At 35.9% G+C, this 22,960-nt stretch overlaps 2 protein-coding genes across 9 annotated transcripts; both read right to left on the reverse strand.

Moving 5' to 3' along the window:
• Positions 1–558: 558 nt before the first annotated feature.
• On the reverse strand, positions 559–9,974 carry LOC110803666 (receptor-like serine/threonine-protein kinase NCRK). Of its 7 annotated transcripts, none has more exons than XM_022009196.2 (12): positions 8,906–9,318; positions 7,369–7,461; positions 6,633–6,699; positions 6,112–6,187; positions 5,187–5,303; positions 4,652–4,768; positions 3,882–4,145; positions 3,544–3,785; positions 3,145–3,435; positions 2,592–2,828; positions 2,225–2,452; positions 559–1,235 (listed from the first exon to the last, which is right to left on the reverse strand). In XM_022009196.2, exons 4-12 carry the CDS (start codon positions 6,179–6,181, stop codon positions 906–908), a joined length of 1,896 nt encoding a protein of 631 aa, XP_021864888.1. In that variant the 5' UTR covers positions 6,182–6,187; positions 6,633–6,699; positions 7,369–7,461; positions 8,906–9,318; the 3' UTR covers positions 559–905. The 7 variants fall into 7 exon arrangements, with proteins under 7 accessions (XP_021864888.1, XP_056693431.1, XP_056693432.1 ...); XM_056837453.1 differs by having other exon boundaries at positions 7,281–7,461; XM_056837454.1 differs by lacking the exon at positions 8,906–9,318 and adding an exon at positions 7,564–7,615 and having other exon boundaries at positions 7,281–7,461.
• Positions 9,975–10,017: 43 nt separating this feature from the next.
• On the reverse strand, positions 10,018–20,400 carry LOC110803667 (nifU-like protein 2, chloroplastic). Of its 2 annotated transcripts, none has more exons than XM_022009203.2 (5): positions 20,165–20,400; positions 19,266–19,420; positions 19,083–19,161; positions 16,120–16,430; positions 10,018–10,365 (listed from the first exon to the last, which is right to left on the reverse strand). In XM_022009203.2, exons 2-5 carry the CDS (start codon positions 19,353–19,355, stop codon positions 10,174–10,176), a joined length of 672 nt encoding a protein of 223 aa, XP_021864895.1. In that variant the 5' UTR covers positions 19,356–19,420; positions 20,165–20,400; the 3' UTR covers positions 10,018–10,173. The 2 variants fall into 2 exon arrangements, with proteins under 2 accessions (XP_021864895.1, XP_021864894.1); XM_022009202.2 differs by having other exon boundaries at positions 19,083–19,185; positions 20,165–20,399.
• Between the last annotated feature and the right edge of the window lie 2,560 nt (positions 20,401–22,960).

Consider the following 22,960-nt stretch of genomic DNA (forward strand, 5'->3'; position numbering starts at 1 on the left):
CAAATAACCTGCAAATAATAGTACAGGTGAGCTGAGGGCCTTGCAAAATATACTCAAGGCTCTGCAGGAAAACTGTGTGCTTTTGAAGCACCAAGGACACCTGCTGGAAAAAAGGGTGCCTCTGGTGTAGTATGGGCATTCAGTAACAGCACGATCGCGAATAGTTTTTGTGGCTAACTGATGTGTGTTCTGCTGATATTTCTGCCCAACGGAACACTTATATGGTTGGCAAAACTAACTGAAATTGAGCTGAAACTGATAAGTTAGCTGAAACTGGAAAGGTTAGCTGAAACTGATAAGGTGCTTAAACTAATAGGGTACCTGATTAGATGAGTTGTTTGGTAGACTTAATGGTTTAGAGAGCTGAAATTTATGAAATAATCATTTTAAATAAAAAAATTTAAGGTAAAATACATGAAAATTTAAGGACCTTCAATTGAAACGGTTACTCAAAGTAACGTCTCAATTTAAGTCAATTTTAAGACCTTATATTGTATGTAAGGTGATCGACAAACTGCTCTAATCATTGGGTGACTTAAAATTTCAGCACCTTATAAGGAGACTTAAAATTTTAACACCTTATCATTTAAGATGCCTGAAATAGCGTGTCAAACTGAACCTTATGATGGTCCTATTTTCAACAGCAATCGGGAAGTGACCAGCAACAAATGTGTATATTCATATTTACCTTGGCAGAGAAAACAAAGAAGCCTCAAAAACGAAAAAGGAAGTGAAGAGAACCAAAACAAAAAGATCAATAACTTATTTGTCTGATTTACATTTTGTAGTAAACTTATCCTGAGTAAATTCCTGTTTCGCATGTGAAAGTTACTGTCCTGATCGTTGATTGTTCTTCATTGTCACAGGAGGCAGCTCTTTACTTGGGGCCGGTAACCGGTAGAAGATCAGTGATCATTTCCAATAGAGAATGATTCTAATCGAGGCTCGGTCAAGTCCACAATCTCATCACCATCACTATTACTATTACTACTATGACTCCCACTCGATGTCAAATATAGCAGACTATTGACATATTGAACTGAAGAAAGATCTACCGATTTCCCAATGCTATCAGCCAAGAGGGTGCGTTCTATGTCAGATGATAATGAGCATCGAGATGACCATCGACTTTGACACATTTGCTTCAGCTCTTCAGAGTCTACAACAACCTCAACTTGACTCGTTGACTTCTCCAAAACTGGTTGCTCGGCTTTCATGCTGTTTGAGGATAAGTTCTGTAAAAGAAAGAGATATGCAACTTCAGCCACCAAAACAGTAGCAAGAAAGTTATTCTGTATATTAAGGAAGCCATCTAAGTAGTGATATAATATAAGCACATGGCCTATTCAAAGATTTGTCTTTGTGAAGCAAAAGGCCAAAAACAGGTTAGAGAAACCTGGTGATTCTAAGTGTATTAAGGTGTATGCAACACAGAATTAATGTTGTCATTTGTCAGTGACGAAACAAATACTTCCTCCTTTTTTTTTCTTCAATTGTTCTGTTGACTTAGCATGTTTTTCAATGCCTAAATTGACCATTAAAAACTTTAATTACCTAGTTGTAAAAATTAGAAAAAGATAAGAGAAGGTCAAAGAGGAATATGTGAATACTGAATAGTTCACAAAGTCAATATGGAACAACTAAAAAAAAGAGGGAGTAGAATTTTGGCCAACTCCATCAACTTGTGACAATCTGCCAATCTACATCCTAATTTAGGGGAGGAAAGAATCTGAAAACTTGGTTTAGGTTTTATAGTGAGCTGGGAAAGGGAAAGCTAAGAGATGAGGAATTTTTATCGACTTATTTCAGACAAAATAAGTTCAGATAAGTTTAGATAAATTCAGTTAAAATAAGTTCAGAAAAGATAAGTTTTTTTCATACATTTTCACACACGATTAAGTTTATTTCAAACAAACAAACTGTTTCAGATAATATAAGTTAAGATAATATAATTTCATACAAAATAAGATAAGCTCAGTTAAGATAAAAAATTAAGTTTTTTTCATAAATTTTCACACACAAATAAGTTTATTTAGGATAAAATAAGTTCGGGTAAGTTCAAATAAGTTAAGTTAAGTTAAGATGAGTTCAGATAATATAAGTTTAAACAAAATAAGTCGAATAGAACGGAGCCTATGTAACGAGTCTCAAGGAGAATGTGACTATCAACTTGCTAAAACTTTTCATTTGGAAAAAATAAGGTAGTCTGAGTTTAAATGTGTACCTGGAACAAGTTTATCGGAAACCTTCTTCGCGTAGAAACATTAGGAGCAATGGTTGAGAGGACCTGGACAACTTCACTCATGCTAGGACGACATTCAGGATCCAAAAGCAAGCACTCCTTCGCTAAATAAGCCATTATTTGCAACTCTTCTTCTGGAAACTGTCTTTTTAGATTTGGATCAGGCAATTCTGACATTACGCGCCTGCTATCTTGTAGGCGAGGAGCAGCCTACAACAAGAGAAACCACGAAGACAAATGATTAATCACACATTTTAAATTCAGCCATAGAATTCTCAGCTTTAATAAGCTTGTGAGTTTGGTTCAAGTGCCAAATAGAAAGCAGGGGAAGGAAGAGTAAATTCCATACCCATATAACAAGGCTTTCATCTGCTTTATCAGATACATTGAAAATTGGAGTCCGACCAGTTATCAACTCAAGAAGAACAACTCCAAAACTGAAAACATCGGATTTTAATGAACCTCTTCCAACAATTGCATATTCTGGTGCGAAGTAACCAAACGTTCCTTGTATTCTTTCAGGAGAAGAGGAACAGCTGGGAAAACCATCAGTACTTAAGCATTTTGCCATACCAAGGTCAGTTACCTACAAATTTAGCAGTAGTAACTTTGTCAGATAATATAAAGCATCTTCACAAGGTTTTCAAAAACTAAGGACAAGTGTTCATTACTTCATCAATAGCTAAAAAAATGTCATCTAACGTATAAAATTCAGGAACTAAGACATTTTTGCAACCAAGTAAGCTTGGAATTGGTGGGACTATAGACATTTTTGCTGATGGGTGCCCTTTGTGAATAAAGAACTATCACGACAATTTGTAAACAGTCGAACTCTCTATACAGTATTTCATTAGCTATGCACGAGGGAAGTTGAAATAACAGTATTTAAACAAAATTCTTACTTTTGGTTTCCAGTTTTCATCAAGAAGAATATTAGTGGACTTGACATCTCTATGAAAAATTCTTGGCGCAGCGGCTTCATGAAGATACTCCAACCCTCTGGCAGCTCCAAGGGCAATTGCAACACGGGTATCCCAATCCAAAAGTTTTTCTCCATCCAGACAATCTCTCAGGTTACCATTTGGCAAATACTCAAATATGAGTAACCTCTCGTTCTGCTTTCCCAAGGATATACAGCAATAACCTAGTAAAGGAACAATATGGTAATGGTGTAGTCTTGATATGATCTCAACCTGCACAAGTATAATACTTATTAGACAAATTTTGTTTTCAAATTGCTGTTAAATTATTAATAGATCAGGGATTGGGAAGATTGCAAAAGCAGGTGCGCGCGCTTATACCTCCTTACAGAATTCTGTGTCAGAATCTAGTCCCTTAAAAGCTTTAAGTCGTTTCACAGCTACAGTTCTACCATCTTTAAGATGACCACGATATACATAGCTGCATCCCCCAACTCCAATTAAGTTATCATGAGAAAATTTGTTTGTTGCATGTTCCAACTCTGAATATGTAAAATGGGTTGCTGTGCCATTAATTATTCTCATTTTGCTTCTGAATAACTGGGAAACAAGGCCGATGCACCCTGAAGAAGAGCACAAAACAAAGTGATCAAGATATGAAGTAGAAAACTAAATATCTACATCTTTGAATTGCTTGAAAACAATATCAAACCATATACCTGCGATTGGATTTTTGGTAAAACCCACATTGTTCCGGAACGGAGACTGAGAAAGGAACTGGTGTTTTATCAGGTCAGTAGTACTGTGAAGGCTAGATCCTCTGTCAGAAAAGGTGTTTTGTGGCTCACACTTTTTACTTGCGTAAAAATACCAGATGATGGATGAAATAAAGGCAAATGTGATGAGCACCAAACATACAAAGAGAACAATCACTACTCTGCTTGATATGCTTTTTCTCGGAACCTGAGGACCTGCAAAAGATCCTGTTAACAATATAAAAAAAAAATATGATTATTTTTTGCAGAATAAGCTAATGAACGTTATCTACGAACAGTGTAGTATAGGAGAAAGATACAGGCTCACGAAAAAAACAATTATGTGTCAACTTGAATATTCATAAATAACAAAAAGAAATAAAAATCCCATTTTTGCATGTTAGACATGCATAAAGTCAGACTTGTCCGTCTTGAAAATAGGTCAACCACCTCCTATTAAACCAGCTTTTACTTCTTCAGCAACTAAAGAGTAGAATCTCCATGCTTTGGGTTGGAGCTTTATTTAAATTCAATTAGTGGATATATCTTCAATCACTTTTAAGAAAGAATTCCATGCTATAAAAGATAAACAATACACCTAATTTGACAAACATATAAAGAGCTGGAAATGTCTGCAAGTGTAACTTGCATGTGATGGCTTTCGACATATACGGTTTAAATACCATGCTGTAGCATCTATCCCTAAGCATAAACTCAAAAGGTCAGAAAATTACCAGAGGTGCAATTACATCCTGTAAAGCAGTTACTGTTCTGATTATCCGCTGCCAAAGTAGGCAATTCACCACTACTACAGAAACATGTCCATGTGGTGCCGGCTGATCCAACAATCACTGTGCCAAGGGAAAAAAATACAAAGAGAACAAACACAAAGTAGGATGAGGAATTGATCTCATACTTCATAAGTACTGAAATATTGCTGACGTAAGAGAAGATGGATTTCGGACACTCAAGTTCAAGCAGCAACCTATACTAGTAGATATGTAACATAAAGAGTTGTTTACATCTTATTCAATATTAACCAGTGAAGTACAGAAGAGATTACTAAATAATTAATTAAAATATCCTACTTTATTAGTCAATAAAGCGTTTTAATTTTATAACTCTATGATGTCCATTAAAAAAAATTATTGACACCTACAGAACACCAAATCTATATAAAAAAATTATGTCCTTTGTGCTATACTGGTTGATCTTCAATTTTCTGCATCTCACGTATACAACAGGGAATAGCATAAGGTGATAACCTACCAGGCTGGCAAGCACACGATGTGGAGCAATTAGCTGCATTAATCGACTGTTGTGTTTCTTGATTAGCAGAAGAACATGAGCATGTCCACCTAGTTCCAGATGTATTTGACACCTGTTCTGCAACCAGATAGAAAATAAACTCAGATTTGCATCTTCTGCTCACTCAAAAAATGAATACTAGCTTCCAAGTTCCATTTGGTTCACTCTTTCAGGCAAGTTTAATTGAACTCATCAGAACCATAGGCCCGTAGCTGAACCAGATAGGTTTAAAATCTCTAAATCAGTACAAAAATAGAGATCAAATCAGCGATTATACAGAAATTGCCTCAATTTATATGTGCAGGAATAGAAATAGGAACCCCCTGATCTATGTGCTAAAAAAGACCGGACTGAACCATGATACCCACAATCCTATTTCATATGCCAATTGATGCTGAACAGAAGTACATAACCATAAATTTTACTTTTTAAGCAATGGATGATGTTGACCTAGCAATCAAGTAAGTGGAAATATTCCATTTATGACCCACCAGCCTCCCACCAACTGCAATCAAGCCACTTATAACAACATTGCAAATCATTGAGGCTTTGGAAAAGGGATAACAATATAATCAGTAATATTAGAATAATTAATCAAAACATAGCAAAGCTCACAAGACGGAAGATGATCGAGTTTATCTGAGATCATTGAGATTGCAAAGGTATAGTCAGAGACCACTCAGTTGACTCAAATATAACAATAAAAAGCACAGCAGAGTATTTCGAAACATCAAGTTCAGAAACAATATCAAAAGGGCCTAAGATACATACTGTAGTAAACACTGAGCTGTGAACTGATATTTAAAGAAAAGAGAGTTACCATCCATATATTCAAGAGTTAAGACTTGTAAAGTAGATAACACAACGTAGTTTACAAGGGACTAACCACATGTGATCTGTTGAATGCAGATCAAGAACAAAAGGGGTGTAATAGCGATTTGCAGCTGGATCTTCATCAGTTCCTATAGTAGAGTAGAATATCAAAAAAGGAGGCTATTCTAATCATCTTACGACATGCTAAATGAACATTTTGGAGTATTATGTAACTTTGATACTAACAGTAGTTATGTTCCTATCAAATAGATAATAAGCAAGGCATCAAATAAAAGTGAAGATGTGCTTTGCATTTTGTTAAGCTTCCGAGACAAGACAAACTAGTAAAGTAGCATGTCAAATATGTAAGTCTAACACCAAGTTTTCTACAGTTTCAAGTTAAAAGAACATGGTAACTAAGGAAAGAAAGGCATCTTCAGACTGCAATAAGTTACATGTAGAAGAAATAGAAATTGAACATGAACAGATAGAATGAAATAAGGTTTATGTATGATTTATGATATTCTCCAAGCATTGAAAACCCAGAAAAATCAAAGAATATGCTCAAACTGAAGAGGAAGGCCTTATGCATACCTTCAGATAAAGTAAGGTTGGGATATCATGACCATATCTTGAATATCAAATGCTCCAACTACCAAATCTGTCAGAGAAATGTCGTCTGGGTCAGCTATATATGCATCTGTATGACTGATTACTTAATAATGAACGAAAAGGAATTTTGACACAAAGGAGGAGCTCTATTCACAAATTCAACTGTACCGCTTTCATTTAGACCGACAAGATCAATCAATGTAAAGTATAGAGTTCTGCTAACCTTTGTTTCTTTAAAGCTATATCAGATTCATTAGTGAAAAAATACAGGGTTATCCTAAGTATTTACATGGTCAAACAAGAATCAACCAAATGCATGGTTGGCCAACAATCTGTCTAGAAACTCAGTTTTTCAAGGAATTACCATCTACAAAATGAACTATAATCAACAGTTAGATAATTAAATGCCCATCAAAGATATACTATACATGTAAAACTCATACACCAGTACAATTTATCCCAAACAAAGTACAAAACCAGTACCCATGAATACCCAATTTCTTCAAAACAGATTGATAAGAGACAAAGTGAATGTAAGACAAGATTTATCTGCACATTCTAATACTCATCCGTTTCAGGAACAGGTTTTTAAGCATACGAAAGAAACTGACCGACATTATCCAAGAATACCTGAAGATAGAACCTTTAAAGACTTCTTCACACTTTTGTGCAAGCTATCTTGAATACAGTATTGCAACTCATCAGACGAAAAACATACCATATAATTACACTAACTCAAACCCATTCATTTCCGGTTCCTACTCAGCATAACAACCCAATTTGGCCTTCCACAACAAAGCAAACGATGGAACTGCCACGAAACGACTTATTAGCAGATCATAAGGAGCATGCCAAAACTCGAAACCCAAAACAACAATGTCATTTCCAGCCCAACAGAAGCAGAAGACATTACCAAGCTAAGGGCAAGCAGATATGCAGAAGAAGATTAAAAATATTGATTAACAAATAACAAAACAAATCATTTCAGATATTGCCAAAGCTAATCTTTTATACAGTGGAAAGCGACCACTCAACCATTTCAAGAATATCAATTATAAATTGATTAATTAATTAGTATAGATTAAAGGTATTGTTATTATTGTGCTCCCCATGATTCTAGCTAGCTAACTCTCCAAAATTCCTGTAGACCATAATATATATGTTTAAATTATGTGTACCCACATCCAACGGATCGTCAATATTCAATAATTAATCTGTCATACTCATAGCACCAAATATATAAAATAACATTGTTCGACGTGTAATTTTGTTTCGGAGATGACCCGAGTGCTAAATGCTTACGCTTAACCCTTAGAGTTGGCAAATATTAAATATAAGTATGTAACCCTTAAGTGATAAGAAATTTTCGAAAGTTGAACAAACAACAAGACGCGTAATTTTGTCATAAATTCTGGACTTGGTACCATCAAAGGCTATGTTTAAATTTTGCGGACTGTAAAAGGAAAGGAAAAATGGTGCACGTATTGCAAGTATTAGTGTCTTGGCTTGAAAGCTCAAAGACATAATCTACACGCACTAAAGTCGTGAAAATAGACGTGTGTATGATAAATTGATAGTGATTCCCCAACGCCTTAATTAATTATTAATATTTAATGAAATCATCAAGTTCACTGCTCCACCAGCTCAGTGTCTTAATTACCGACAGATATTTCAAAATTAAAAATTCAAAGTGAAAGTCAAAAATTTAATCAAGATTCTTTCTAATTACGTAAAATTTCATAAAATCTTATTTTAAATTATGTTACTCCACTACCATACACTATAGAATACTCTTTCCGATCGCCGCTCTCTCAAGTAGCAATACTCCTGTTACAAACATGAGTGTACCTACGGCCTTTGTGATGTTCGACTTATTTTGACATATTTCAGACAAAATGAGTTTAAATAAGTTTTTTTTTCAATTGAGATAATTTGAGTAAAGTTAAGATAATATAATTTCAAACAAAACAAGTTGAATAGGAAGCCTAATACTTAACTTATTTTGACATTTTCTAGAGGTGATCATTTGCGGGATAGAGAGTAGAGTCCAACATTACTAATAAACTTTAAATTTAAATCCAACATGCCTCATGAATCATGATGTATTGCATATTTGCATGTACAATAAACCCGAGTGTATAATATAAATTTCCCTTGAAAAGTTTGTTAAAAACAAAAAAAAAAAACAAATTGCACTCCCACTAAAATTACAAGAATATGAAATGGAGAAGTAAAAACAAATGATGAATAATTACCTGAGCAGGCCGTGAGCTAGTTGGTGTAATAGGGTAGCACATAAAATTAGTGGATCGGAGAAAGGGAGGTTGAGCATAGTGTGAACGCCATGAAAATGAGAGGATGAAGCTAGCTTAGCAGAGCTTGAGTGGGAGGAGAGAGAAAATGTGTTTGATATGATAGAGTGAGAACTTCAAAGTGAAATGGGGGGAATGATACGGCGTTGAGATAGGACAGGCACAACGCCTAAGGCAACGGTTAAATCGAGGGGTCCCCACTCCCTAGTCCCTACACCTGGGTGAGTCACTCTTGATAATTGAAATTATTGAGGATTTTGAGGAAACTAGTCCACGCTTTTAGGGTGCTGTCAGAATGTTATGACAATTGTGACATTCTTGTGATTCTTCTTCATATCCCGCCTCCCGCTGCTACTACTCGTGAAATATGGCATCGACACCCCCGCCCCCAGCCTACATTATGACCTTATGGGTGTGTGTAATGATGTGAGTTGTATCGTCTCATTAGTACGCCTAGTCTAGACCAAAGCACGAAACGGATTGACATAAGATTTCGTGGGCTGCGTCTGGGCCTCGAGGTTATGCCAGGGAACACGAATCATTTCAAGAAATGAACTCATGCACTACAAATACTAAGGTTATGTTCTCTTCACCTGATCTGATTTGGTTTGATCTAATAAACAATAAGAATAAAGTGAAGAGAATCACAGAGCCTAAGTAATGCAAAACCCTATTTTAACAAGATATAGCAAAGCTCAAACCCAATATAACATGAAAAGCTTAATGAACCAAAAACCTTTTAAAACCGTAGAACTATAACTATAGATGGTTATTTTCATCCTAGAGTTCATCGCCAACCCAGAACATGTCTTTGCATAAACCCCAAACAAAACCTTGGTGAAACCATGACAATCTCTTCAATCGACACCACAGTACTACACCATGACGTTGGTTGCGAGTTTGTGAGTCAAAACAGGAAGCAATTATTACCTTTAGCTTTAAAATGCCAGATGTGTCTACCTCCCACGAAGCCCTCTTCTTGCCCATTTATCTGTGTTCCATGCTCTTGTGTTACAGCAGAACCCTACAACTCCATCAAAAGGAACACTAAGGGCAACAACAAAATTTCGAAACATTTATTTGCTATTAAATGTAAATGTTGTGATTATTTATTTAAGGGAACAAGACCGGCCAATTTGAAATAACCTGTACAACTATGCAGATCCTTCGAGACGTTTTTACAACATACAAACATACTAAGCAAATAAAAATCAAGATAAAAGTTGAACAGCTGCAATGGAAGGGATCTTTTCACGTAATTTTTGTGTCACGGCTACTCGAACAGTCATCACTCCAGCAGCTGGGCCTGTGATTCGGACTTTTACAATTGGCTCTTCAATTGCAACAAGATCCAGAGTTCCTCCAGCAGCTCCTATAAGGTACGGCCTTATTTCTTCAAGGACCTGCAATAACTTATGTCAATTTCACCAATCACCAATCCATGTATTAAATGTAAATAGCACGGGCAAACTGCAAACCTACTAATTACAAATCATAAATCGGGTGATGTTCTTTTAGACCTTAACCGAAAATCACACCACCCCATAATCTTGCATAGTAGTTGCATTTTATCATCCACGGAACATTGAGTAAATGGGAATGGAAATTTGAAGATAAACAAGTATAGGAATCAATAATCAAAGATTCACTCCATAGCCATCCCTTTTTCTTTTACAAAATGGCTATATGCTCATTCAATTATTTCAGACACAAAAAGTTCAAATTATTTCAAACAAAATAAGTTGTCATACTCGCACAAGTTTAGTAAATTTCAGATAACGTAAGAGAAGATAAGTTTAATAGAACGGCCCTCAGCTCTATTGCCTTCTTTCATTACTACCGTCCACAAAAAGGCGACAATTCCCAATCCCAACCTCAAGTTCTCTCAATGCTATTCAACAAACATGAGGATTTGTGGGAATCAGCTTCGTTTCCACATTCCCAACCCCCTAATCCTTCAAAACACCCCACCAGTGAGAAATATATGTAGGAATTAGTCATTCCGTTTTATGCACTAAAACAGTTGCAAATAGTTATTCCAATTAAAACTAAAGCCAATCAACTGTATGTCCCCCAAGTTTGATCAGGCTATAGTACGCTGTCTAAGTGTATATTGTGTAAGATTATTATGTCTTGTACTGTCAATAACACAATACTTTCCCATTTTGAGCAATCCAAAAGAGGTATCCCCAACAGTGAACAAAGGTTATCCTCTACTGTTGAATCCATGAGAATATTGCATCTCCAATCCTTCTATTCATCTATTGAGACTGTACAAAGACTGTACAGATTCCTTTTTAGGAGCAATTCAAGACAGTCATTCGCTCGATGAAAATTCCAAACACCCATTTGATTAAGAAGTGGCAGTAGCTTAGACATGCTATGATGCCCAGAAGGGATCTAAATCAATCAGAAAATAAATATCGATAATTAAGAGATCAAAGAATCCATGTGAATCCTGATGGCCGGCAAGAAAAGGAGCTGCCAAGCTTTAGCGCACTGTGAGCTTATTCATTTGTGACATAAACTTTTCTGGCTAAAGTTATTTCCCTTATAGGAGAAAACAGTGACATTATATTCCACCCAAAGCATCTACTTCACTGTATCATTGCAATGAAAGAAGGTATAGAATCTTTGCCCTTTTGCTGTTGACACCTCAAGAAGCACTCATGTGCCGTTTGCACATGGAATGAAAGAACAAAAACTAATTGCTCCTAGAGTACAACAGAACCACGTTAAAATTGGTAACTGAAAACAACACCAGACTAACGGACATCATCTGAGGAAGGAAGCCTATTAAGCAGAAACCATTCTACTACAAGTCTACAACAGATGCTACTGGTAGGGTACTGAGTAGATGTGCAAGCTCAAGGTTACAAAGCTGTACGACAACAGCATCAAGTAACATCTGTTACTGATGAGTGACATTTATGTACCTCTAAGGTAGTATTTTGGTTATTTTCCTTCTTGTTTTGCTTAGTTTTCGACCCTTTTGCTTGTTTTAGCCTACTTCGTTTATTCCTTGCTTAGTTAACTTAATTACTCCGCTTTACCCCTTTTCTTCTTATTTTCCCCCTTTTTGCAAGCTTTTGATTTTTACGGGTGTGTACTTGTGTAGGAAAAGCATGTGAATTGGAGCGAATGGTGATTCGGAGATCAAGAGCGGACAAGTAAAGTCAACGGAAGTTAACATCGTCCCAAGGAAGAATTGAAATGAAGAAGTGGCCTTAAAGCCATGGCCCTTTAGAGAAGTCCAAGGGTTCGAACGAACTGGGTAAAAGGTTTGGTCGAACCAGATTTTGAGAAAAGTTCTTGACTCTAGTGAAGAAAATGGGTTTGGTCGAACTTACCCTTGGTTTGAGTGAACTCCTACCCCTGTTTGGCCGATCTCATCCAACTCACCCCTTGGATTTGCTACTGATTGTCTTGGGATTTTCTTGGGTTCGGTCGAACCTATTCCCTGGTCCGACCGAACCTACCCCCCTCCTTTTGGTTAGGTCGAACCTTCTGCCAGCGATGCGCACTTTTTCGAGGCTATATATAATATCTAGGGTAGTTTTTAGAAGATACCTTAATTTTTGCAAAAAGTTCAGAATTTACTTTGGAGAGAGAGTGTAGAAACTTGAATACTTCCATTATTTTGAAATCAATTGCCTTCTAATTATTGTCATTAATTTCTAGTTTTGTATTGTTCACTATTGTTCTACCATTAATATAAAAGAATCCAAAAATATGCAATTTTGTTCTTCAATCTTCATCTTGCCTTGTTTCTTTTGATACTTCTTGGTTTTCCATGATTGAACTTGTTGGTTGCTTGGCTTTATATTGATAATCGTCTTGTTGATTGCTTTGTTTATAGATTTGATTGTTATGATGAGACTAGCAACAGCCTAATTTTTTATTTACTTCAATTCTATAGAAATCAACACCTCTTTTTAATACATGGTAGCCAAATTTGTTTTACTTTTCAACAATATGAGTGAGTAGTCCTCTAGTTGGGGGTTGGTTGGAGACCTAATTGTGCTAGTCATGAGTTGACTTGGGGCTTTTGTAGGGAGTTTTCAAGTAAATTGTTGGGGGATTGGGGTATTTATTTGTTTAATTACTACAATAGTGCACATGCTGATGTATGCATTTGGGCCTTGCACGACTTTGTCTCAGTGTCATTGTCATTCTCTAGGTTGACCTTTATCCCCTATGGGTTAATTTCCATTCTCGCATTATCATTGTTGCCAAGCTAGCTAAGCTAATTTACGTGTTAAATTGTGGTCCAAGAGAAATCTAGAGCGTTCAATTTGATGTCGCCGTAATAGTCGATAGAGGCGACTCGGGTGGAGTTTTTTAGTCTAGTTGGTTTGATTGTTCTACTCATGTCTGATGGCTTCTAATTATCAATTTACTACCTAGTTTCCCAATTTCTCCCTTGTTTGTCTTGTCCTAGTGCAATGGGTGTTGAATTCCAATCTGTAGCTTCTCTTAATTATTGAACTTCTTTCCAAAACAATTAATCTTTATTAGTGTCTCTTTTCCGGAACAAAAGCCCTTTTTGAACTAGCTTAAATACTAATCCTTATAAAACTCGCAACTCCTAGTGGATTCGACCTTTACTAGCCACTATTTCTTTTGGTTGGATTAGAATATTGATAGAGGACTAGTAGTCAAACAACGATAATTTATTCCTCTGATTAGTTACTTTTCACAATAAGGCCCTCCCTGGATTGCACGGAATAAGAGGAGGGAAGCAGGGTGGCGATCACGTTGTTTTCAAAAAAGCGATAATTCACCCGGTTTGACCGTTTCGGTCAAAAATAGCCTAAGATATACCGATACGACTCGCAAATCGGCCGATTAGTTCATATAAAACGGGGAGAAGAGCAGAGACTTCTAAGTAGAGAAGAAGTAGAAGAGTGAAGTTGTGAAGACCGCCAAGAATGAAGGTGTGAAAACCGCCATGGATGTTTGGAGGAAGGAAAAGAAATAGTTTGGGACTCTTGGAGTATATTCTTTCACGTGATACGGTGAGTGAGTTGGGGGTAGGTGAGGACTGGGTCAACCTATTCCCTTTATTAAATATTGCTTTGGGATAGGTGGGTACTGGCAATAGGGTAGGGTGGGGGTTCGCCGGTTGGGATAGGTGAGAATTAGGGAGTGGGGTTTGGGCTTTGGGCTTTTTTCACTTTTATTTATTTATTATATAACTTCCTCGTTTCTTATTTACATGGCACAATTGGGTTTTAGACATTATCCACACTAGCTCCTTTGACTTCCTTTTGTGATTTATACTTAAGAAAAAACATAGTCGTGCGGGGTCTTATTAGATTCGTCTCAAAAAATATTCTTTCAATGTCAACTTTTTATAATTTTTTCTTATCCATAATTGAAGATATTAATGTTTGAAATCGTGCATTGGTAAAAGTGCCTAAATAATTGTCATTTAAAAAAGAACAGATCAGCCTATCAGGAACGTGTGTTTTGTCTTTTTTTTTTTTTTTTTTAATTCACTGACTAATCTAATCTTTTTAGACAAGTGTTTCTTACTAAATTTTATTTCCCTCACTGATTGATCCCGTACAACCACCGAGACTGTTCCGTTACCACATCACCGCGACCAATCCCATGACTGCGAACGATGCCGCATTTTTACACCCTGGGAAAAAGTGGGGGAAGAAACTTATGGTGTTTTCAAAGGTTTGGATTGAAGGTGATAATATCATGGGTAACTATTTCGCCTAAACACAAGGGAAAAAATCTTCCACCCACACCTTGGGGTACTTTCCCTCATGAAAAATCTACTCGTCACTGTCACTTTCCCTTCTCTCTCCTATTCTAGAAAAAATATCTTTCTCTCTCCTGCATTTCTGAATTCGTACCACTTGGTAAGGACCAAAGAGATTAGCAAAACAATCGGTACCCTAGAATGCGGCCTCGAATTCCGCCTAATTTGATGCTGTCGGCCATAAAAGGCACCAGCAGCATGGTGGTAGCTTGCCGGCGGCAGCGTATGGATGGTGGTCTAATGCAGCTCTAATATAAATGGAATCAAATAAAGGGGGAAGAACGAATCCTATGTATTTGGGTAGTAATGATTACTGAAATACCAAACCTCTAGAAAGTGAATCATTAATCCTTTAACAATTTCCCCTGGATTATTTACACTTCTAACCCCCCCCCCCTAATGACTAAACCCTTTCCATGCGAGGCCTAAAGGATAATAGGTTAAGAGTTAAGATACCCATCTATATTGGATAAATATGCAATTTTAATGGAATTGTCCTGGTTTCTGTGATTCAAGTAACTTGCAACATTCTATTTGACAGGAAAGCAGAAAAGGAGGGTCTGGGACACAAAAAGGTATGCTCTAAAAATTTTCATTCAGTGTGTTAAGTGGTGTCTGGAGAGTACAGTCAAGAGATTCTCTCACTGCTTAAATCCAATAAGGTTAGATCAATTCTTCTGAATGTCTAATGCTTTGAGTAAACTCGTGACAGTAGAAAAGAGAAATTCAACGGATAGTTAGTTAGTCTCCTCTATGCCACAATCTTTCAATTAACTTTTCCCTACTGAACAAATTCCACAATTTCCATGCTTGAACAAAATAAACTTCGAACTATGCGAGTAAATAGTGCAGAGTCACTCTCTTCCTAGTTCCTATACAGGACTGTAAACAAAACAATATCAGCCATGCTTATGGGCATCATCTTGCTGCATAGAAATCGGATAAAAAACTTCTTAGTCTATAATATATTTGACATATCACAGGTGCTATCACTGATACGGTAAACCCAAATGAATAAAATAGGTGCACCATTTCAAGCCGGTGCTCTCCATTGAACTAAGCAAGCATTTCTCCTGCTCATAGTCATAGAATACCACATCACTAAAACCGTTCAGAATTTCTTATCATCATTGGTTATTTCCTTTACTGTTTCATCTCTAGATTAACACCGGACAAAGAGGTGATATTCTTATGTCAACATCTCGGAGAAACTAACTAAGCCGTTATGTCTCTGTATCTCTCTACTCTCATGCCACTTAAAAATTTATCTTACTCATATTAATCTGCTTAGTTGATAGACATATAAAAAGAAGAAAATAAGACAAAAACAAAATAAGTTCCATTTCATGATTTAATTTCTTGAAAAAACGTCAAAACATACCTTTTCTATATTTTCATCATTTAGCTCAAGGCCGGTTTCTTCATCAGGGATTGCTTCCACCGCAACTATCTCGGGAATTTTTTCCATAAGACGGCGTTCAATACCCAGTTTCATGGTTGTTACAGAACTTGGGCAGGATCCACATGCTCCTTGCAACTTCAGTCGAACAATATTGCCATCGATTTCATGCACAACAACATTACCACCATCAGCCATTAGATATGGCCGCACTTCATCTAGTACACTTTCAACATTTTCTTCGGTTAGGGGCAGCTCCAGAGCTGAATTTGGAGTGGCAACAGCTTTGACCACTGAAATGAAGTGAAAAACAAGTCAATAATAGCACGAGAACATCATTAACAACAACAACAACAAAGGCTTAGTCCCAAAATGATTTGGGATTTTGGGGTCGGCTAACATGAATCGACATAGGAGATCGTCATTGTGACCAATCAAACAAGAAAGGAGCGAGGAGTTAAAAGGAAAAAAAAAAGAGGGAGAAAGTGAAATTAATGAAAGTAAATAAGAAGAAAATATATATGCGTAAATATAATAATTATATATGTACATATATAATAAAATAAGTAAAGTTTAAACGAGAAAAATAAGAATAAATAAAATAAGTACATTTGAAAATAGCATATAAAAGTGAGCCAAGAAAAGACGGAGATTTTAAAATAGCAAAAAAAAGTCCACGAAAAGGTTTGCAAAACGCTAAACTAAGAGAGTCAAAATGAAAGATGTACAAGTCAAATGAAGTCATCAACGTATATTCTCTCCCTCCACTTTGTCCTATCCAACGCCATATTTTACTCAATCCCAAGTTGGCTCATATCGTGCTCAATCACTTTCCTCCAAATTTTCTTAGGTCTTCCCCAACCCCTTGCAATCCTATCACTTTGCCACCCTTCTAGCCTCCTAACCGGCGCATCACTGGATCTTCTTCTTACATGTCCAAACCATCTTAAACGATTTTCCATCATTTTAAACTCAATCGGTGCAACCCCTACTTTCTTCCTAATAATCTCATTTCTCAGTCGATCCTTTCTTATATGCCCACACACCCAACGTAACATGCGCATCTCCGACACATTCATCATTAATGAGAACACAAATAAACAAAATGACATAAGCTAATAGAGTATTAAGACCCTGATTTTTTTGTTAAACGGATTATATGTTAAACGGATTATACTAATAATTTAAAATGACTTCCTTCAAAAATAAAATTGTTTTGAAATGAAAGCAGGCTTAAATAACGACACAATATCCACACACACAGTTCATTCATAAAATGTCAAACAGTTAGGTAATTGACCTGCAGGCAATTTCCAGGAGCAGTTGAAGGAAATTGGCTACATATTTAATCATCTCATCAGTTTACACAAGAGCAGAAGTATCACTGCTGACAAAGCCTTAGATTATACTGCAGATGCTAAAATATTGTGTTGTATGAGTGATGCAGGCACATAGGCGTATCCCTTGGTCATGCGTTATTGAACGGTTTGCTTTGCGGTATGAATGATTTGTGGCACTCACCTGACTTGATGACTTGATGACTTGATTGGAGTTTTATGGTCAATTGCGAGAGTGAGGAGCATAAATGCATAACTAGATTAGAGAGAGATAAAGTTATTTTAAAACGTGGAGGAAGATTTGGATTCCCTGAGACCAACACGGGCTACTCGTGCTCTCTGGCATGAGCATGGGGTCATCTAGGAACTGCAGGCAGAACCAGAAGCAACCAAAATGCCTGCCCGGCCACAATATGCATCTTAGAAGAGCAAGCACCAGAAAAAAAAAAATATATATATATATATACAACAAGTGGCATGGCCTGTCTGCGTACTACAACGTACAGTTGTTGTGCCAGCAAATCAGGTGCCTCCTCCACGGTTCAAATAGATCCTGGATGGTCTAACCGTGCAGCTCTTGACAGGAAAATTGAGGTGCTGCTCTGGCACAAAAGCTTTTGTTTTGAAAATACAAGTAATGTGCACCCCTTCCATTAAAGCCTCGACAATAAGACAATAACAGCTGGCATCTCTAAGAAAAGATTTCCTAAGTCTTCATTAGCCAGTGGGTAAATATGAACCTTAAAATCTCATGTACACTGGTCAGCATTTTGTAATTTTGGATACGAAGATGAACCCCAGCTTACCTAAATCTTGATTTCACCAAGGCAGTAGATTATTTTGACTGGATTTCGAACATCGTCCTCGTGCCCAAGAAGGATGGACGTGTTCGGAAAACTAAGGATGCCAAATATAGCAGAATGATTATAGGATAAGTCCTTTAACCTTATCTTTCTCTAATCCTAGGTCAGAATTATAAGGTATCTGGGGAGCTCTCTTCCCATGGAGAAATGACAGTTTTTTAAGAATCTTTAAGAGCAAGAATTGCTGCAAAGCTACTGAGGAAGTGCCATTGATTAGACGTAATGCTTTACGCTTAAGTAGGAGAGATATTTTGTTAATTCCCTCCTGGAGGGGCATATAACCTGATCAACCTCGTTATTTCAGGTATAAACACTTCAGATTCGCTAAGGTCAATATTCAACATGCACATTACGATTCTCATTCATCAAACTTTCCATGCTCTGCAAGGAAAACGCTTCAAAAGATATTGAAGATATTTTTCAGTATAGGAATTATACTTCAGGCCTATAAAAGATAAGGAATTATACTTCAGGCCTATAAAAGTATAGGAATTATACTTCAGGCCTATATTGAAGATATTTTTCAGTATAATGATAACCAAGCGTTTGATTTCGTAATAGTTATTAAAGGAATGCATTAGAAGTTCAAACCTTGGCCACTAAAACCAGTAACCAAACTTCAAATTTACAAAAGAATAAACTACCTCAAAATTAACAAACAACTCAATGAACTCATGTATTAACACTGCCACACAAAGAATCATATAAATCCACAAAAGTAGTGAAAAAAATGAGAAAAACCCACCTCGAGTTCTAGTCGAAGAGATCGACTTGATGCAACCTGAACGACTAAAGCTTCGACATACACGAGTAAAACCACTATGCTGGGTTCCAAATAAGTACGAATACTGTTAAAATTTCAACAAGCCATGTCACAACCCAGTTGACTACTTTTGCATAAGAAGCACAGGGAAAGAAAGGAAGGGACCTTGAAATGAAGAGGAATGCAAGCAGCCGGTCGAGAACACGAAGGTTCAAGGCTATGTTGAACCATGTAGCAACATGATTGGCTCAACATACTGAAGAGCGTTTTTGGGTAATAGAAATTGATTACTGTGTGTTATATGTTCGATTTTTTTCAACCTGGGAAACATAAATTGAAGACCTCATAACTCAGTAAATAGCACAAAGTATTCAAAATCCTATAAAATTGGTAAAACATTGAAACATACACATCAACTCAGTAAATAGAACAAAGTACACATCAAATTAAACTGGGTAACAAAAAAATTATACCTTAGTTGTTTTTAGTTAATCAATTGAAGAGTATGAAACAACAACTTTGGACAAACAATTACACCATGAAGTTGAAACTAACCTAGCAAAAACAATTCAATCTTTGAACATCAAACAACAAGTTCAATTCAAATTTGAAACTATTTGCAATCAAAGAAAAACCTAAAATGGTTGTTTGTTTCAATTGGGAATACTGCTCCTCGCCTTGGAAGGTGGCTGGAAATGTTGCCACCCCTTCCCCCGGTCTGGGCAACGAATTACAATTGGTCTGGGTTCGTTGCAAGCTAGCTTGCAACCTAATTCAACAAATCAGAAAACCTAAAATTCAAGGGGATACTTCAATAAAAACATCCATCAATCTTTCATCTTCCTCTTTATTCAATTAGATTAACGAAATCAGGTTATCTACGCCATTTTTTCTGAATTTCAGAAATTTTCCATTAGGACTTTCGAATACGAAATAAATAACTAGAGATTACAATAATACGAAAGAAACATCAGACGTAAGTAGAAAATTGAAATTTACATGATTAAGGTAACAACATCATGCATACAAGTTCAAGGTGTGGAAGAAGAGAGAGAGGGAGAAACCTGCGGTAGAGGGGAAAGAAGAGGAGAAGCTTGCTGGTGCGTGTATCGCCGCCACTTCCGGTGGTTGGGCTGGTGCTAGTGTTTACGACGTGGTCTGACAGAGAGAGAATTTGGGATGTTTCGCGACTGAAACAGTGAAATTGGCGGACGGCGGAAACTATTTAACACACGGAATCATGGATACCACCGTATTTTTTGTGGTTCGACTGACTCGTAAGGACGTTACTAATGTGCGTTACTATTTGTCATATCCCTAATGGCCTAATGGGTATACCAAGTATGATCTTCTAAGATGCAGAATATTACGGAGTAATTATTTTGATGGTAATAATTATCTATTTTCTTTTACTCCATTTTTTAAGAGTGTTGCTAAATGCAGAAATTGATTTCTTAATGCAGAACAATAAATGACCAAATTACCCAAAGAAAGCCGTAAGCCCGTAACAAAATAATTGCGAGCTTTGTATTTCTAACCGCAATACCAGAGTAGGAGAGAACCATCTAGACTTGTTAATGGCACCTTCTTCACATGACATTCCACTATTCAATTTTATACAATTCATTTTTTGCATGTAGATAAATTAATTCTTCAGTCATGGCCATTGGTAACTGAAGCCTAAGGCAAGACTTTGAAGATTACACCATTTGTTTATATTTCGATCTCATGAAGTTAAAGAGGATGTTTTATGTGGTAATTGTGATTGTACGCTACTTTTGATGTTGCCGACTTGCCGTCGGCGTCGCTGCCATTGACAGTCCGAAGAACCTTATCTTACGGAATTGTTATTTGTTGAACATATTAGCTAGGTTCAACACAAAAAACTGTATACATCGAAATACTACTATGCATTATAAATTGAAAAACTAAGGTTGGATGAAGGTTGAAGACTTTGTTTTTTCATGAAAATGGTGTGTTTCCAGTGAAAGAAGAGTATCAATGGATGACGATGGAACTACGGAAGATAATGATGGTATTTTTAATTTTTTTTAGCAAGGATATATAAGGGTATTTATGACCTTTTCAATTTTGCACAAAGAAAATAATTTCTGCATTTAGAAACTATGTTTTTTAATAATTGCACCATCTTGGTTTTAGCACTATTTACATATCCTTATATAGTACCAATTGAGGTTGGCATGAGGCCCTTAACCAAGGTCTCGGGTTCGAGCCTTGGGAATGGAAAAAACTCAACTGGGAGGGATGTTGCCCATCGAGGTACCCATGCAAACTCCCACGGGAGATTACCTAGCCGAAGGCGGTGGGAACTCCTCGTAGTAGAACCAAAAAAAAACATATCCTTATATAGTTATTTTTTGTGATTTATATGTAAGGAAAAATATATTCATGTGGTATCTTGTTAGATTCGTCTCGAAATATACTTTCAAATTATCAAATTTTTATAATTTTTTAAAATGTATAATGAGAGATATTAGTGGTTAAAATAGTGCATTGGCAAACGTGAAATCACAGATGGTGCAATTAAAAAAAATGGAGGAAGTATATTTTATCATTGTAGATGTCGTCTGAAGATTATTAACAATCCCACTTGTATGGACCTGGTCCACGCTACAATTAGCGTAGACCAGGGTGTTTTTGTAAATTAACGTGAACCGGGTAATCGGCGTCTTCTATTATAGAAACTATAGGTTCTGTAAAGTAACTATATCTTCAGAATAGTAACTATGAAAAAATAATAATAATATAATCATTTCGATAAGAATAATTATTGTATCCAAAGAATAACTATATCATATAGAAAAGTAATTTTAACTGTAAAACAATTATTATAAAAATAAGAATAATTATATATTTATTCTTGCAGACAAAAATAGTAAATTATAGAAACTATAGGTTCTGTAAAGTAACTATATCTTCAAAATAGTAACTATGAAAATAATAATAATATAGTCATTTCGATAAGAATAATTATTTTATCCAAAGATTAACTGTATCATATAGAAAAGTAACTTTAGCTGTAGAACAATTACTATATTATAAAATAAACAATATGATATATAGATGATTTAGAGGTCATATAGTAACTTTTACTATTATATAGTTACTATTGTATATCACATAATTACTGAAATAAAAAAGAGTAACTATATCAAAAGTAACAGTAATTACAACTCCTGAACAGTAATAAAGAAAACATTAACTACTTGGTTAGTTGTTTTAGCTACGACATTCTAATTACTTGCATCTATTAAATAAACCAGGTTAAAATCAAATAATTTTTGAACTAAAAAATACTAATCGATACGTCTACGTCTCTTTTTTCCACCAGCACGTCCTCTCCTTCCTCTACCACGTCCTTGGTTTCCATTGTTGTCAGGATTTTCTTCTTCTCTTGCTTTTGTTTACCTTGCAAAATTTATTCTTTGCACAACTTCAATTATGGGTGCATCATCTTTGTATTTCTGAATCAATAATATTTAAACTAAGTTAATGATTTAAATATGAAAAATAACATAGTAACTATGTAAAACATATAGTTTCTATTATGCATCATATAGTGACTCTTAGAATTAGCGATTGTAAGATACTCGCAGAATCGCAGATATAGTTATTGTTATTATTATAGTCATATAGTTAATGTCATAATAATATAGTCACTTTTATTACTAATAACATAGAGTACAAAGAAAGAACATAAAAAGAACATAAAAGAACATAATGATAACATAGTAACTATTAAAAATATATAATTACGATTATATATGATATAGTATCTCTTAATATTAATGATAGTCATATACGAGTAGGGCTGCATATATAGTTATTGTTATGATCAT

Source organism: Spinacia oleracea, chromosome 2, assembly GCF_020520425.1.
Source record: "Spinacia oleracea cultivar Varoflay chromosome 2, BTI_SOV_V1, whole genome shotgun sequence".
Lineage (NCBI taxonomy): Eukaryota > Viridiplantae > Streptophyta > Magnoliopsida > Caryophyllales > Amaranthaceae > Spinacia > Spinacia oleracea.

Coding starts and splice junctions, on each gene's coding strand:
- LOC110803666 (XM_022009200.2), bottom strand. CDS start 6,181: ATGAAGATCCAGCTGCAAATCGCTATTACACCCCTTTTGTTCTTGATC. Junction 5,304..6,111: donor CATTCAACAGATCACATGTG/GTTAGTCCCTTG, acceptor ATCTGGTTGCAG/AACAGGTGTCAAATACATCT. Junction 2,829..3,144: donor ATGAAAACTGGAAACCAAAA/GTAAGAATTTTG, acceptor CTAAATTTGTAG/GTAACTGACCTTGGTATGGC.
- LOC110803667 (XM_022009202.2), bottom strand. CDS start 19,355: ATGTTGAGCCAATCATGTTGCTACATGGTTCAACATAGCCTTGAACCT. Junction 19,186..19,265: donor GCATTCCTCTTCATTTCAAG/GTCCCTTCCTTT, acceptor AAATTTTAACAG/TATTCGTACTTATTTGGAAC. Junction 10,366..16,119: donor ATGATGAAAATATAGAAAAG/GTATGTTTTGAC, acceptor AAGTTATTGCAG/GTCCTTGAAGAAATAAGGCC.